General features: G+C 40.4%; 1 protein-coding gene across 4 annotated transcripts in view; it reads left to right on the top strand.

Moving 5' to 3' along the window:
* ppfia3 (PTPRF interacting protein alpha 3) overlaps window positions 1-14,193 on the top strand; it is a 58,906-nt gene extending 44,713 nt beyond the window's left edge. For 3 of the 4 annotated variants that reach the window (XM_083566832.1, XM_083566833.1, XM_083566834.1), the window contains exons 25-32: window positions 2,066-2,092; window positions 4,073-4,248; window positions 5,173-5,270; window positions 7,190-7,365; window positions 10,618-10,686; window positions 10,995-11,157; window positions 11,927-11,985; window positions 12,378-14,193. In XM_083566832.1, the coding sequence (XP_083422958.1) occupies window positions 2,066-2,092; window positions 4,073-4,248; window positions 5,173-5,270; window positions 7,190-7,365; window positions 10,618-10,686; window positions 10,995-11,157; window positions 11,927-11,973 (756 nt within the window). In that variant the 3' untranslated portion in view covers window positions 11,974-11,985; window positions 12,378-14,193. Of the gene's footprint in view, window positions 1-1,816; window positions 2,043-2,065; window positions 2,093-4,072; window positions 4,249-5,172; window positions 5,271-7,189; window positions 7,366-10,617; window positions 10,687-10,994; window positions 11,158-11,926; window positions 11,986-12,377 lie in introns of those variants that run through there. The other variant, XM_083566835.1, reaches the window with a different exon arrangement.
* The last annotated feature ends 143 nt before the right edge of the window (window positions 14,194-14,336 follow it).

Here is a 14,336-nt window from a genome sequence, read left to right on the forward strand (position 1 = left end):
GGATCATATCCTCTCATATATCAAATAGAACTAGTGTATGCTAGCTAGCTTGCTATTTTGCCCTTAATTGTACTTACAAATGGTTTCCTAAACCTGTCAGTGTTGCTTATGTTAGCTAGCTAGAGTTAGCAGTGATGATTATGAAATTTGTTATTTAACTTTTAAAATCGTGTCAAAAATCCTGTTAACTTCACTTATCTTAACTAGCTAGTTATTTTCCCTTTAGTTGTTTTTAACTAGCTAAAGTTAACAGTAAAAATCCACAAAGAATTTGTCTTAATGACGAATGTTAGCTAACGATATATGTTATGGAAGCTAGCTAGAGCGAACATAATGAGCTATATCCTTATAACTTTTAATCTTCAAAATCCTATCGAGTTAGCTTTGTGTAGGTTAGCTAAAGCTATCAGTGATGATTATGTATTTACGACTGCAACTTTTTAAATGTTTTTAGGAACATTATCGAGTTGGTTAATGTAAGCTAGGTAGACTTAGCAGTAGATGATATAAAGAAACACTGAGTTTGAGAGACACGTGCATGTTCCATCTGTTTCTATGCAACAAACTCAGTCATGTAACTGTATGAAAGTGAAGGAAATGTATTTTCTTAAACCAAACAAATCTATAAATTTCCAGATGTTCCACTTTATTTTTAGTAAAAAAAATAAAAATCCTCCATTAGCATGAAGAACACACACATTTCGTTTCTCCAAACTTTCAGCTGAAATACTTTGCCTTGCCGTGCCGCTTGTAAAACTTGCCAAAGATGTTCTCCACTAGTTGGACATTTCTTTCTTTCTTGTGATCCAGTACATCCCAGAGCAGTTCAGTAGGATTGAGGTGCGGTGACTGGGCAGGTCGTTCCATGATAAATATCACTCCAGACGACTGTTTGCTCTTTAAACACGTACAGAACTCAGACGTGCGCTTCGGCTCATTGTCTTGATGTATGGAGAAGTCGGTTCCAGACGGAACTGCATGGTGTTGAAGTGTGGAATGGAAGCCATGTTGGTTCACTTTCACTTTCTGGAACCTCCACTGCTCCAAAACAACCCCTAACCATTAAACCCCACCTGCATGTGTGACTGTGGGGGTGAGGGAGTCTGATCACATCTTCTCTCCTGTTCTCCATCTTACACAAGTTCTTTTGTGAGAGACAAAAATGTCACGTTTGGACAGTGAACACTCGTTCACTGTCACTTTCTGGTGTGTTTTTGCCTTTTACTTAGTTTGTTGCATAGAAACAAAATGAACATGTATGTGTCTCAAAAAACCATAAAAGACCAGGTGTTTCCTAACGTCCGACAGGTGCTGTATGATTGTAGCTTTATAAATCCTGATTCAAGGGGTTTCTTTATGGATCTTTTCACAAGCCAAGTATCATTAACTCTACATTACATAATGGGAAACACACTGGTGATTTCTAATGGTCCCTAATGAATTTTAATGGATTTACGGTGGTCTCTTTTGGTGAAATGTGGTTCTCCAAATGGTGACATTTGTAATGATATCCTGATGGTAATCATGTACTATTAGTGTGAGGTAAAGTTTAATGGAAACCAGAAAAAGATTAATGGAGTTTAATGGACTCCATTTGTAAAGCGATGCTGAGAGACAGACACTGTTGAAATTGTTGGACATGTGTTGACCTCTGTCTCTCTCTTTCTTTCTCTATTTCTCTGTCTATCTCTCTCTTTTTCTTTCTTTCTTTCTTTCATTCTTTCTTTCTCTCTCTTTCTCTCTCTCTCTCTCTCTCTCTCTCTCTCTCTCTCTCTCTTTTTCTATCTAACTGTCCCTCTTTGTGTGTCCTCACTAGGCTTTAGTGTTAAGCATCTTCTGCTTTTCCCTCAGAGTTCTGTCATAAGCATACACATGCTGCTTCCACCTAATGACCCGGTCACTAACAAACTGTTCCTCCCTTTGTTCCCTTTCTTCCTGTCCTCCCTTCCAACATCCCTCCTTCTTTCTCCTTTTCATCGGCGCGTCTTTCCTGCTGCTCCTGCCCCGCTTTTCCTCCTCTCTTCTTACCCCGTGTCTCTCTTTAAACTCCTCCTCAACTGTGCAGGAGCTGAAGGAGTTCAGCTGGGATCAGGTACATTATCTGCACAGCACCTCTACATAAAACTTTACCTGAAAGACCATGTTTATGAGATTTTTTTTCACAGTTATAGATGATGAGAATCAATTTCGTGTCTGGTCTTTAAATTCCCACTAAGGACCATCACATAGCTTAGGCTCATCATATAAATTAGGACCCCCCACAAAGCATTTGGCCACCACCTAGCTTAGGACAATCCTTTAGCTTCGGACCATTATGTATATGAGGACCACCACAAAGCTTAGGGCCATCATATAGCTCTGGACCATCACAAATCTTAGAACTATCCTGTAGCATAGGACTATGATAAAGCTTAGACCCATCATGTATCTAAGGACCATCACAGAATTTAGAATCTAAAACAAAGCTGAGGACAACCAAGAAGCATAGGATCCCCACACTGCTTAGGACCATCATGAACTTTTGGCACAGCACCCCCAAACAAAACTTACCTGATAGACAATATTTTTACGCTTGTAGATGAACAGAATCAAGTTTGTGTCTGGTCTTTAAATTCCAGGCTCAGGAGGCATGTTAGGACCACCACAAGGATTAGGAGCATCAGGTCTTTTAGAACCGTCATGTATCTCAGGAACATTAACAAACAACAGGGTTGGGCAAAGATACATCAAAAATTTATTTTTAAATAAAATACCAAATACCTTTAAGTAAATCAAAATAAACTACAAAATACATCAGCCAAACCATGTATCAAAATAAGCTACTGTATTTTTGTATTTAAAAAATAATAAAAAATACTTTTACATGGGAGCATGAAATTTCATAACCTTCCATCAGTTGGTGTGTTTGATCTGTTCCTTCACAATCACACCGACTCTGTTTGAGAGCAACAGCTTTTCTCTGGGTGAATCACTCAATAAATCTGACACATGCAACCAGTTAACAGATCAAATATTCACATACGATAGCTCTGTGATCTCCCAGATGAAGGTTAGTTTTAAAGTAACCAATGGTTTAAAGTTGAACAGTTTGCGAATAAATCATAAATGTATCCTAATTAAGTTACTTGGTGTTTGGTAACGAAGGGCTGCTTTACATCAGTAACACTGAGTCAATAACAAACAACAAAACAAAAGTAACTTTTGACTCATAGCACCTGCATTTAGAGCCAATGGTTTCTAACTCATTAATCATTTGATTGTTAATCAAAAATATAATAATATATAATGTGTCAGGAAGTCATACATGTGATGGGATGCAAAATCCTAATTCTATTAAACAGCTCCTTCATTTAGGGTACGATATTCAATCCAATATTTATTTGTAGATTATTAAATGCCTATTTAAAAGCTGATTTAAAAGCTACACGGTTCTTACTTTCACCACCTTCTTTCATATGGATACATTTTCCCTTCTGATCTCAACAAGTCTGTGCAAACAGGCGCCATTCAGAGGCCACTTTTTAATAATGCCATCATGTAGAACTTCTTACAAAACATTTTTAAACTACAAAAAAAAGAAAACACTAAATTAGTTTGATACTAAATATGAAGCCCTTTTCTTTAACCCACTGAAATATAAGTGACAAAATCCTATTTTATATTTAAAAAACCCATTTGAAATACATGTATCATAAATACTGCCCATCCGCATACCATGGATATCTAGTAGCATAGGGCCATCACATAGTTTTGGACCATTATAAAGCTAAAGACCACCATGAAGCTTGGGACAATCATACAACTTTGGACCATCATATATCTTTGGACCACTATGTAACATAGGACCATCACAAAGCCGAGGACCATTATACTGATTTTTACCTGGTTAAACTTAAATACTCCCATATTTAGTATATATGGTTCCTGTAACATAAATTACTGTTATCACTGATAACTGAAAATATATCAAATATACAGCAGATCATTTATTTGGCTGCCTGTCAATTTGAAAAACTGTTTATTTAATGCATCTATATTTGTGCGTGTGTGTGTGTGTGTGTGTGTGTGTTAGATTCTGGCCTACGGTGATATGAACCACGAGTGGGTGGGGAACGACTGGCTGCCCAGTCTGGGTCTGCCTCAGTACAGAAGCTACTTCATGGAGTCTCTGGTGGACGCTCGCATGCTGGACCATCTGACCAAGAAAGAGCTGCGTGGACAACTAAAAATGGTGGACAGTTTTCACAGGTACCAGTAACACCTGTAACCTGTAAACGAGTGTTTAAAATGGTAAAATGGTGGCTGTTGAAATTGAGAAATAAATTGAGAAGAGGTTTGACAAAGGACTTCAAAATGGCCAATGTAGCTCACATGAAGCTCTTCTTAACATATTGTAGATTTTAAGGACACCTTACTGATACATTAGGCCTGACCTTGAAAGTTTGATCAGGGGTCACTTGTAAATAAGTGTAAGAATCTTTACATCATTTTTTCGCCACTAATCTGAGGTAAATATTAACGTTTCTTATAGTTTTATTACATTTCACAATTGTATTTTACATTATAATTGTATATAATTTAGCAACACTTCTGAGGTAATAAATCTTCTGGGAAAAGGTTAGCTAGTGACAAATGCTAGGAACTCAAACTTCTATGTCAGCGAAGTGAAATAAGAAGTGCTAAAAAGTATTCTAAAGCGCAAAATGCTTCAAGAATGGGTCGTCTTATATAAAATATAACATTTCTGAGGTAAAAGTTCATATTCATAATAGTTTTGTCTGGTTTAATTTGTGCTAGCTTAATTCTTAGCCATAATCATGATCTAGCACATATACACTGAAATCTGTAGATTGCCTGATACGAATAAAAATGTCATTGAACAAATCATTGTTGTGACATTGGTGAAGTTTGGTTTAGCGGTTGATGATAAAACACTTTTAGGAGCGTAATTTATTATACTAAGTATTTTCTCTGAAAATAACAAACATACCTGAGGTAAATGTTGATATTCCAGATAGTTTTATTTGTTTTTTACATTCACTGTGCCGTTAGCTCAGCCATATATGCCGCTTGTGCTAGCTGAATCATTAGCCGCAGGTTTTAGCTAGCATAACTCAACTAATGAACAGTTTATGCCCTTCTTGTTAAACCTTGTGACCTTTCTGACCCCAGGGTGAGCCTTCACTACGGCATCATGTGCCTGAAGAGGCTAAACTACGACCGAAAGGAGTTGGAGAGGAAGCGAGATGAGAGCCAACACCAGAATAAAGGTCTCGTAAATAGATTTAGACTTTATTCACTGTAAACACAGATAAATCTGGATTTTTTTTCTCCAAAACCGCTTTTGCGAACACAGTGGAATCCTGGTGAATAAACCGAAATAATTTGCCATAATTAAACACACACACACACACACACAAAAAAAAAAAATATCACAAACTATGCAGAGGAGAGACACTACATGGCCAAAAGTAATGGGGCATTTTTCCAGTCATACGTGCTTCTTTGAGAAAGTTGGAAAGACACAATTGTACAGGACGTCTTTGGATTCAGTAGCATGAAATTTTCCACTGACTTATAGGTTTACTAATAGTGAACCTGTTCCAGCATGACCAGATATGCTTGACATGTGTTGGAGTGAAAGATCTCCTGCTATAGAGCTCTAACTGACTGCACCCCCGGCCTCCTCACCTCACCTACAGTACATCAGTGTAGAACATCTGTGTGAACAGCTTCCCAAAAGAATGAAGGCCATAATAACAACTAAATTTCGAATAGGCACATAAAAATCTTAAGGTCAGGTGTCCACAAACCTTTGCCGATAGAGTATAGCAAGCGAAATTGAGTTAGTTACAGCTTCCTGTTTTTAGATCCGGCACTTGATATCACACCCAATACAGAACCTTCTATCTAAAGTATATAATGTAATGGCACAATTTGAAACACATCCCATATTAAGAAGAAGTGAGACGAGCTTCTTGAGGTTGACATGAGTGGAAGATCTTGAGTGGCCTGATCTCATCCCTCAAGTATTAATGATATTATATTTTTTTAATTATTATTATATGAACTCTGCACTGGATTCCCACATGCTCATTAAATTCACATTTTAGGGGACCAGAAGTTCTGGAGTTTCAATAATGTTAATAATTTGTCCCAATTTTTCACACAAGTCTGATGATTAATTAGCAGCAGGTTACAAAACTCGACTCAGGAATTTCTCCTGCCGTCTGATTGAGTCGGGAAATGTACAGTGATTTCCGTTACGCCCAAACTTAAACATGTTTTTTTTCATATGTAGTATTGTCTAAAAAGTCTGTAATAGAGCAGTTAGCCGCCGGGGTCTGTGCGTCGCTCAGGAAACTCTACAAAAGAACCACTTGAGAGACACAATTTAAAATAAAGCGAGTGGAGAGCGGAAGGGAGGCTACCCAGCATGCATTTAGTCAGAATAACAAATAACATGCTACTATATGCAACATTGTGGAAATGGCACATGAGCTTCTGGTAGATCGCGGCTTAATGTATCTTGGAGGTAAAACGTGTTCCGAAATCCTAATCATAACGATCCTGGAAAAAAATAAATAAAACACTTACAAAATCGCTAAATCCTTCCAGATCAAACAAGATACAAAACAGGAAGTGAATAAGATACACAAATACGCTTCTGTTTTTGCTAATTCAGGGGTGTGGTTATAGACACATTATTGCGACATGCTTCTGTGCATTCTAAAAGTTCCTATGTAGCTGTTCAATATCTTATGTATGTTGTAAAGCTACAGAACGAATCTTTACATTAGATTGTGTAAAGCTACCGATGAAATCCTGTACTTTCAAATTTTAAAGTGAAATTTTTCACTCACCTGCTAATTTAGCTACAAAATTCTTACCAGCTATATAAAACTTACACTAGTCAAAAAGATTTGCTAGAAATTGCCCCAAAATCCTTTTTTATTGCTTGGGGGGACTTTCAGCAAGTTCCCTCAGGCAAGTTTCCCCACAATATGTTTCTCGAGTCGTAGATTTAGTTTAAATGCAAATAAGCCAGTGTGCCATTATTTGTGGAAAAGTAACCTGTATATATAGTATGTATGTATGTATGTATGTATGTATGGCAGCCAGATATGCACAGATTCTGCACAATTAGTCTGTATTAGTCTAAAATCAGGAATTTCTGATGTGATTACAGATGTGATGGTGTGGTCAAACGAGCGTGTGATGTGCTGGGTGCAGTCCATCGGTCTGAAAGAATTTGCAGATAACCTGGCTGAGAGTGGTGTGCATGGAGCTCTCCTTGCCCTGGACGATACCTTTGACTACACCGACCTGGCCCTGCTTTTGCAGATCCCCAACCAGAACACACAGGTGAGAGCGAGAAAGCACGAGTGAGCTAGCATATTGTCCTTTTTTTGGCATGTTGTCCTATTGTGATCAACTGTTCTGTGTTTCTTTTTAAAGAAACACCCTTTTAACTAGACATTTCTGCAACATTATGTGCGGAATCATGTGGTTCATGTTTCAAAATAATGGTTTTTCGGCACTTGCCTGGTTGTGTTTTTCCAGCGTAATGGATTTGGTTCACAGTTCTCGCCATGTCTGGCTTTTAACCGCATGTTACACATGATGAAATGTCTGGAAGACATTTTTTCCGGAGGTTATTCAGGTGTATCAATTGGAGAAACATCTGCAAAGATTTAAAATACATCATTTTGACAGGTCAGATGAAAGTAAATTGGTAGTGACGAGCATGGACAGGATTAGAAATAAGGTTATTACGTTTTGGAGACAAGGTGAGAGAGAGATGTTTGGACACGTGCAGAGAAGGGACATGGGGTATATCGGTAGGAGAATGCTTAGGATGGAGCCACCCGACAGGAGGAAAAGAGGAAGACCCTGAAGGAGGTTTATGGATGTGGTGAGGGAAGAAGGTATTTGGTTTAAAAGAGGGTAGTTGAAGGTAGTTGGTTTAAAACCAGGTGGTTGGTTTAAAAGAGGCAGATGTAGAAGACAGGGGGGTATGGAGACAGATGATCTGCTGTGGAGACCCCTAACGGGAGCAGCCGATATAAAAAGAAGAAAGTAAATTGTTCATACAATGGAGTATCTTTGGGAAAATGTAAAGAAGTGCGGTAAGACTCACGGTGGCAGTCGTGTGTTTACATCAATACGGAATGGTGTAAGAACTCTGTCCTCATTTTCACCTACTGCTCACTGCTTGTGGAGTTTATAGTTATGAGATGTAGACCTTTTTATTTACCCCCAGGAATTCAGCACCGTTGTTGTGCTCGGAGTGTACATTCCACCTAGCGCTAATGCTAAGGAAGCAGCTTAAAAGTAGGTGAAAACCTGGCCAGCAGGATCCATGTCTGCTCTCCAGGACTGCTTTAAATACACTGACTGGGACATGTTTAGGGCTGCATCCAACGGCGATTTCAACAACTTGGAGGATTTCACATCATCAGTGACCAGCTACACCGGCAAGTGCATTGATCACGTGACCATCCCCAAGACCATCACCACATGTGCCAACCAGAAGCCGTGGATGACCGCTAAGGTGCGTGCGCTGCTCAAATCTAGAGACTCCACCTTCAGAGCAGGGGACAAGACAGCCTTAAAAACAGCAAGGGCCAAACTGTCCCATGCCATCAGAGAGGTATAGCATGCACAAGGAAAGCTAATCCACAGCCACTTCCAGGGTAGCGGAGACAACCAGCGCATGTAGCAGGGCATCCAGGCGATCACGAACTGCAAGCCAACTTCACCTGCTTGTGACCGTGATGCCTCCCTCCCAGATGCGCTGAATGACTTCTACACGCAGTTTGAGGTGCAGAACAACATGGCGGCAAGGAAGACCACCCCTCCTCTCAGTGACGAGGTGCTCTGTCTATCCACGGATGAAGTGAGAAAACCAGACGATAGTCCAGGGAATGTGCAGAACAGCTAGCGGATGTCTTCACCGACATCTGGAACATCTCCCTGAGCAGCGCAGTTGTTCCTACGTGCCTAAAGACAACGACCATCGTACCCTTGCCGAAGAAGTCTATAGTCTCCTGCCTCAATGACTATCGTCCTGTCGCCTTTACACGCATCATAATGAATGCTTCGAGAGGCTCATCATGAGGCACATAAAAAGACCCAGCTACCACCCTCACTGGACCCCATGCAGTTTGTATCATCCAAACCATTTCACAGACGTTTCCATCGCAACGATCCTCCATCTGGCCCTCACCCACCTGGATAATAAGGACATGCATGAATGCTGTTCATAGACTTCATTTAAGCATTCAATACAATAATTTATCAGCACCTGATTGAGAATCTGTGCCTACTGGGCCTGAACATCTCCCTATGCAACTGCATCCTTGACTTCTTGACTCGGTGTCCTCAGTCAGTCCGGATCGGGAACAGCATCTCCAGCACCACCACACTGAGCACTGGGGCACCTCAGGGCTGTGTGCTCAGCCCACTGCTGTTCACTCTGCTGACTTAAGACTATGTAGCAATCAAGTTCTCCGATGACACGACCATGGTGGGTCTCATCAGCAAGAATGACGAGTCAGCATACAGAAAGGAGGTGCAACAACTAACAGCCTAGTGTAGAGTGAACAAAACCAGAGATGGTTGTTGACTTCAGAAGAGCACAGAGCTTCTTCATTCAACTTCACTTGGTCATGCAACACCTGCTCCATCACCAAGAAAGCCCAGCAGCGAGAAGGCTAAGGAAAGCCCATCGAAATGGGCAGCTGCATCACTGCCTGGTTTGGGTCACTGCACCGTCTCGGATCGCAAGACCATACAGACGATAGTGAGGACAGCTTTGAAGATCATTTGAGTCTCTCTCCCCTCTATCATGGACTTTTTTAACCTCATGCTGCATCCACAAAGCCAACAGCATTGTGGACGACCACACACACCCCTCACACACACTCTTCACTCTCCTACTATCGGGGAAGCATTCAGGCCTCACATCCAGACTGTGCAACAGTTTTTTCCCTTTAACCATCAGGCTCCTCAACAACACAGAACACACACACACACACACACACACACACACACACACACACACACACACACACACACACACACACACACTCAACTGTGTTACTGAGCTGAATCTAAACTCAAACACACACTCATACTCACTTCACACATCCATGTCTTCAGCACCACCTTATATTATATTATTTTATAATTACACAGCTGCTGTTTGGCACAAGCTATTGTGTTTACATTTTGTGTTTATTTACAAGTTTACTCCTGTTTCCAGTTCTCTCCTACACACTGCACTGTATAATACACAGTATGTTTACTGGTGGCGCTATTTTGTGTTTTGTGTACACACTGTCTTGTGTTGCACTGGCAAAGACTCATTCCAAAGCTCTGTGTTTAAGTCCTCAGGTCTGTGTTTTCTATTATGTAGCTTTATGTTGTTTTATGTAGCACCAGGGTTCAGGGGGAACTATATATATATATATATATATATATATGGTTGAAATGACAATAAAACCTTCTTGACTTGACTTGAGAACCACGAACCCAAGCAAACATTTCCTTTTTATCTTAAATGTTTGTATTTATTAACAATTTTTTTAATGAAGTTTTCCCCTATTTTTTTAGGCACGCCAACTCTTGGAAAAAGAATATAACTCCTTGATTGCCATGGGAACCGAGAGGAGGCCGGATGAGGTGAGTGTCATGTGATGCATTAAATAAGAGACAAACGTTGCATCTGATGATCCGGATACAGTGAGAAATGGTATTATATTATTCTTTGTGTAACTGAAAGATAAAGATTGAACAACCCCGACTCATTAACTCTGAACTGGCGGAAAATTGTGACCACTGAAGATTAGAATAGTTTAAAAGTTGGGGATGGTGTGAACATAACAAATTCGACATAAAAAAGGACTTGTTAATGGTTCTGTCATTTGTCCGTGTACGTTTTCTTTATATTTGAAACCTGTTTGTTTTTGGATGCGTGGTTCTTCTCTCAGGACGGCACTAAGACATTCACTCGCTCCCCGTCCTGGAGGAAGATGTTCCGTGAGAAGGACCTGAGAGGAGTGACCTCGGACTCTTCAGAGACACTGCCTGCGAACTTTCGCGCCTCGGCCATCTCCACTCCATCTGTGACCCTGCGCAAGGTTCAGAGCGAAGGTACGATGCACAGTTACACATTCTTCATCGTCAACATCATCATTATCATCCTCATCATCATCATTGTCCTGGATATGAAACCAGATGAACCAGACTCAAAAACCAGGGCTCAAATAGGATATTTCTGGTAGATGTGATGTTTTAAACTGAGTGTGTTTGGAATAAATAAGACATGAACTTGCTTTGAGTTTGCGTCATCGTTCGACTGCTTTGATTGTTCCGGATGGTGCAGGAGACCACAAGGATTGTAGGAAAATAGAAAATGTAGTGAAATATCGTAAAACCAAATAATGGATGGTATCTTAGTGCTTACAAACTTAAAGGTAGAATATATGGACAAACGTACCATAAGATTCGTCTTCTTAAACATCCCATTCCTCTATTATGTCTCATTTGCTGCTCTAATAACCTTCATATCTTCTAAAAAGATGTTCCAGTAGATTTTGTGGAGATTTGTGAAGATTCATCCAGTCACAAGAGAGTTAGTAAAGTCAGGTTCTGATGTAGGTGAGGTGGGAAGGCCTGGGGTGCAGTCAGTTTGAGTCTCCAAGTTCAAGTGAAGGAAAATTTCATGCTACGGCACCCAAAGACGTAATAGACATACAATTGCATACCTCCAACTTTGTAAAGGAACTACATATGGAAGGAAAAGTCAGGCGTCCTACATTCCATGTCCTCAATCATCACGCGTGGTTTGAGATGCATCTTTTAATACAAAGCCTTAAAAACATGGTTTACCGTTTTTTTTTCTCTCTCTCATTCTCCACAGTGTCTCCGAGGGGCGAGTCAGCATCAGTGAGAACATACTCTTGCTGAAGGCCTCAAAAGGTGTGCAGTTAAACCAAAAAAGCGTTTTCTCTCTCTCTCTCACACACACACACACACACACACACACACACACACACACACACACACACACGTTTACAAGCGTGAGAGGAATGCTTTGATTGTACGTTTGCCTTCTGTTTACGAGTTCTTAATAATGTAATGACCCATGCTAAAGTTTCCACATGTCTAAAGGGCGTGGAGTTTCTAGCGGCACCTTGTCGCGTTCTCTCTCTCTCTCTCTCTCTCTCTCTCTCTCTCTCTCTCTCTCTCTCTCTCTCTCTCTCTCTCTCTCTCCTCTTATTGTGATAAATTACACTCAAAGCTTTTTAGCGGTTCGTAAGAATTCCGGGTTTGGTGGCGAATCATTGCTGAAATTCTGTGTCTCTCCACAGGGGGCGCTGTGAGCACATGACTGGGAAAGCCGAAAAAGGAAAAAAAAAGCAATGATTATATTACATTTAGAAAAATATGAAAACTAACAAACAAACAAAAAAAAAAAACCACCCCACTGGTCTGGACTATTCTGCAATAACAGAAGACGGAGCCGGGGCACCCGGAAGAAGAACAAGAAAAAAAAATACATAAAAGAACTTGAAGACTAAAGACGTGACGAATGTATGACGTATGAACAGGACAACGAGGACGCTCAGACCTGGTGTGGGAAACGGAGGACTCTTTTAACTTTCGCTCTGTCGTTCTCTTGTCCCTTTTTTCTTTCGTCCGTGCCATGATGTCTCTCAGTCAGTCGTTGTGGTTTTTAATCAAAACTGCCGCTTTCTTCAACCCCCCGCTCCTGTTAATTGGACCGACCCTGTGCACTGGTGCCCATTTCGTTCAGATTGTACCATCTCAGAAAAAGGGGTCCGTGTCTCTCGTTTTCTCTTCTCCTTCTTTTCTTGCCCTTTATCGTTTTGCACCCAGACAGGATGGAAAGTAGCGCAGACAGAAGGCGTCGTAAAAATGGAAAGTGCGAGTCAGAGGTTAACCGTGATGGAAGGTGGCGTCTGCACTCCCACCGTGCGAGGAACCTCACGCTGAAAAGCATTACAGGATTTCCCCTTAAGGCCAAGCTTTTATCTCCAATTCTTTTTTTTTAAGGGGGTGTAAAAGAGCAGCATGAATGAAGATTAACTCGATTATGTAAAAGATTTGGGGCAAAACTGATGCAGATGGAAGACATGGAAGGAAAAGTGAGAATGATAGAAATGATAAAAAAAGAGGGTGAGGTCCGAAAAAGGCAAGAAAATCCGCAGAGTCCTCCTTTTGACACGATTCATAACGCAAGCCATAACGGAGGACGACGGGCGAAAAAGGTGCAGGATGAGAAGTGGGGGAAAAAAGGAGGAGGAAGCTACAACGAGAACTGAAGGAGAATCGTTTCTTCTGTGTTGCGATGCATGTCGAACATCGAACAACGACTCAAAACCTTTTGGGGAATAAAGACAACAAAATGTGACAATGTGAATAAAAAATAAAAAAACATCTGAAATAAGTGTACATTAACATACGACCACATTCGCGAGCCTGGGGAACAATTTGTAAAATGTGTGTATTTTCATTTTTATTTTTTTTGATTTTGTATGATAACTATATTTATTTTCTTTATGTATGTATTGAACAACTGTATGTACATGTTCATTTATTACCTAATTCTGACTGTAAGTTTGATTTTATCTAGTTCGAAGCGTAAATATCTTCAAAAGGCGAAAAAAAAAACGTATGAAAAACATGGTCATATGAAATTATGCTACTTGTAACGTGTACAATTTTGAGGACAAACTTGTGTTATGGCTCCAAGCGAAACGTCGCCGGAGGGACGACGTTGACGACGACAATGTCGGGGGGCGGCGGCGACTCGGCTCGAAGGCGCCACCTGTGAATTAAAGTCATAAAGCCACTGACTGAAGATATATAAATATATATAAAACGGAGGATGTGAAGAATGAAAATAAAGCGGTCCTGAACGGTACCTCAGGTCATCTCGGTGTGTTTGTGATCCGCTCAGAGGGACTCTAGAGCATGTATCGGGTTTCGTGTGTCGTGTGTGCGTACGTGAGTATGTGTTCCGCTGTGTAAATGACAACGTTGTTGATTCGCTGCAACCCTAAGACTGAGGACATGTATGTATGTTTGCAAAAAACAAACAAAGAAAAAACAAACAAAAACAAAGGTATTTGTACATGTGCAAATATATTCATGAAGAATTCATGCCGTGTCTTCGCATGCTTGTGTGTGTGATTGGAGAGAAAATGAGTAACAGTTCAAAAACAGCTTATAAAGTGTCCGGACCGCCAACATTTACCTCAGATTTGGTGATAAATCACGTCGAAAAATACTCTGGGTGGCTACAA

Source organism: Silurus aristotelis (genome assembly GCF_946808225.1).
Source record: "Silurus aristotelis genome assembly, chromosome: 17".
NCBI classification, from domain to species: domain Eukaryota; kingdom Metazoa; phylum Chordata; class Actinopteri; order Siluriformes; family Siluridae; genus Silurus; species Silurus aristotelis.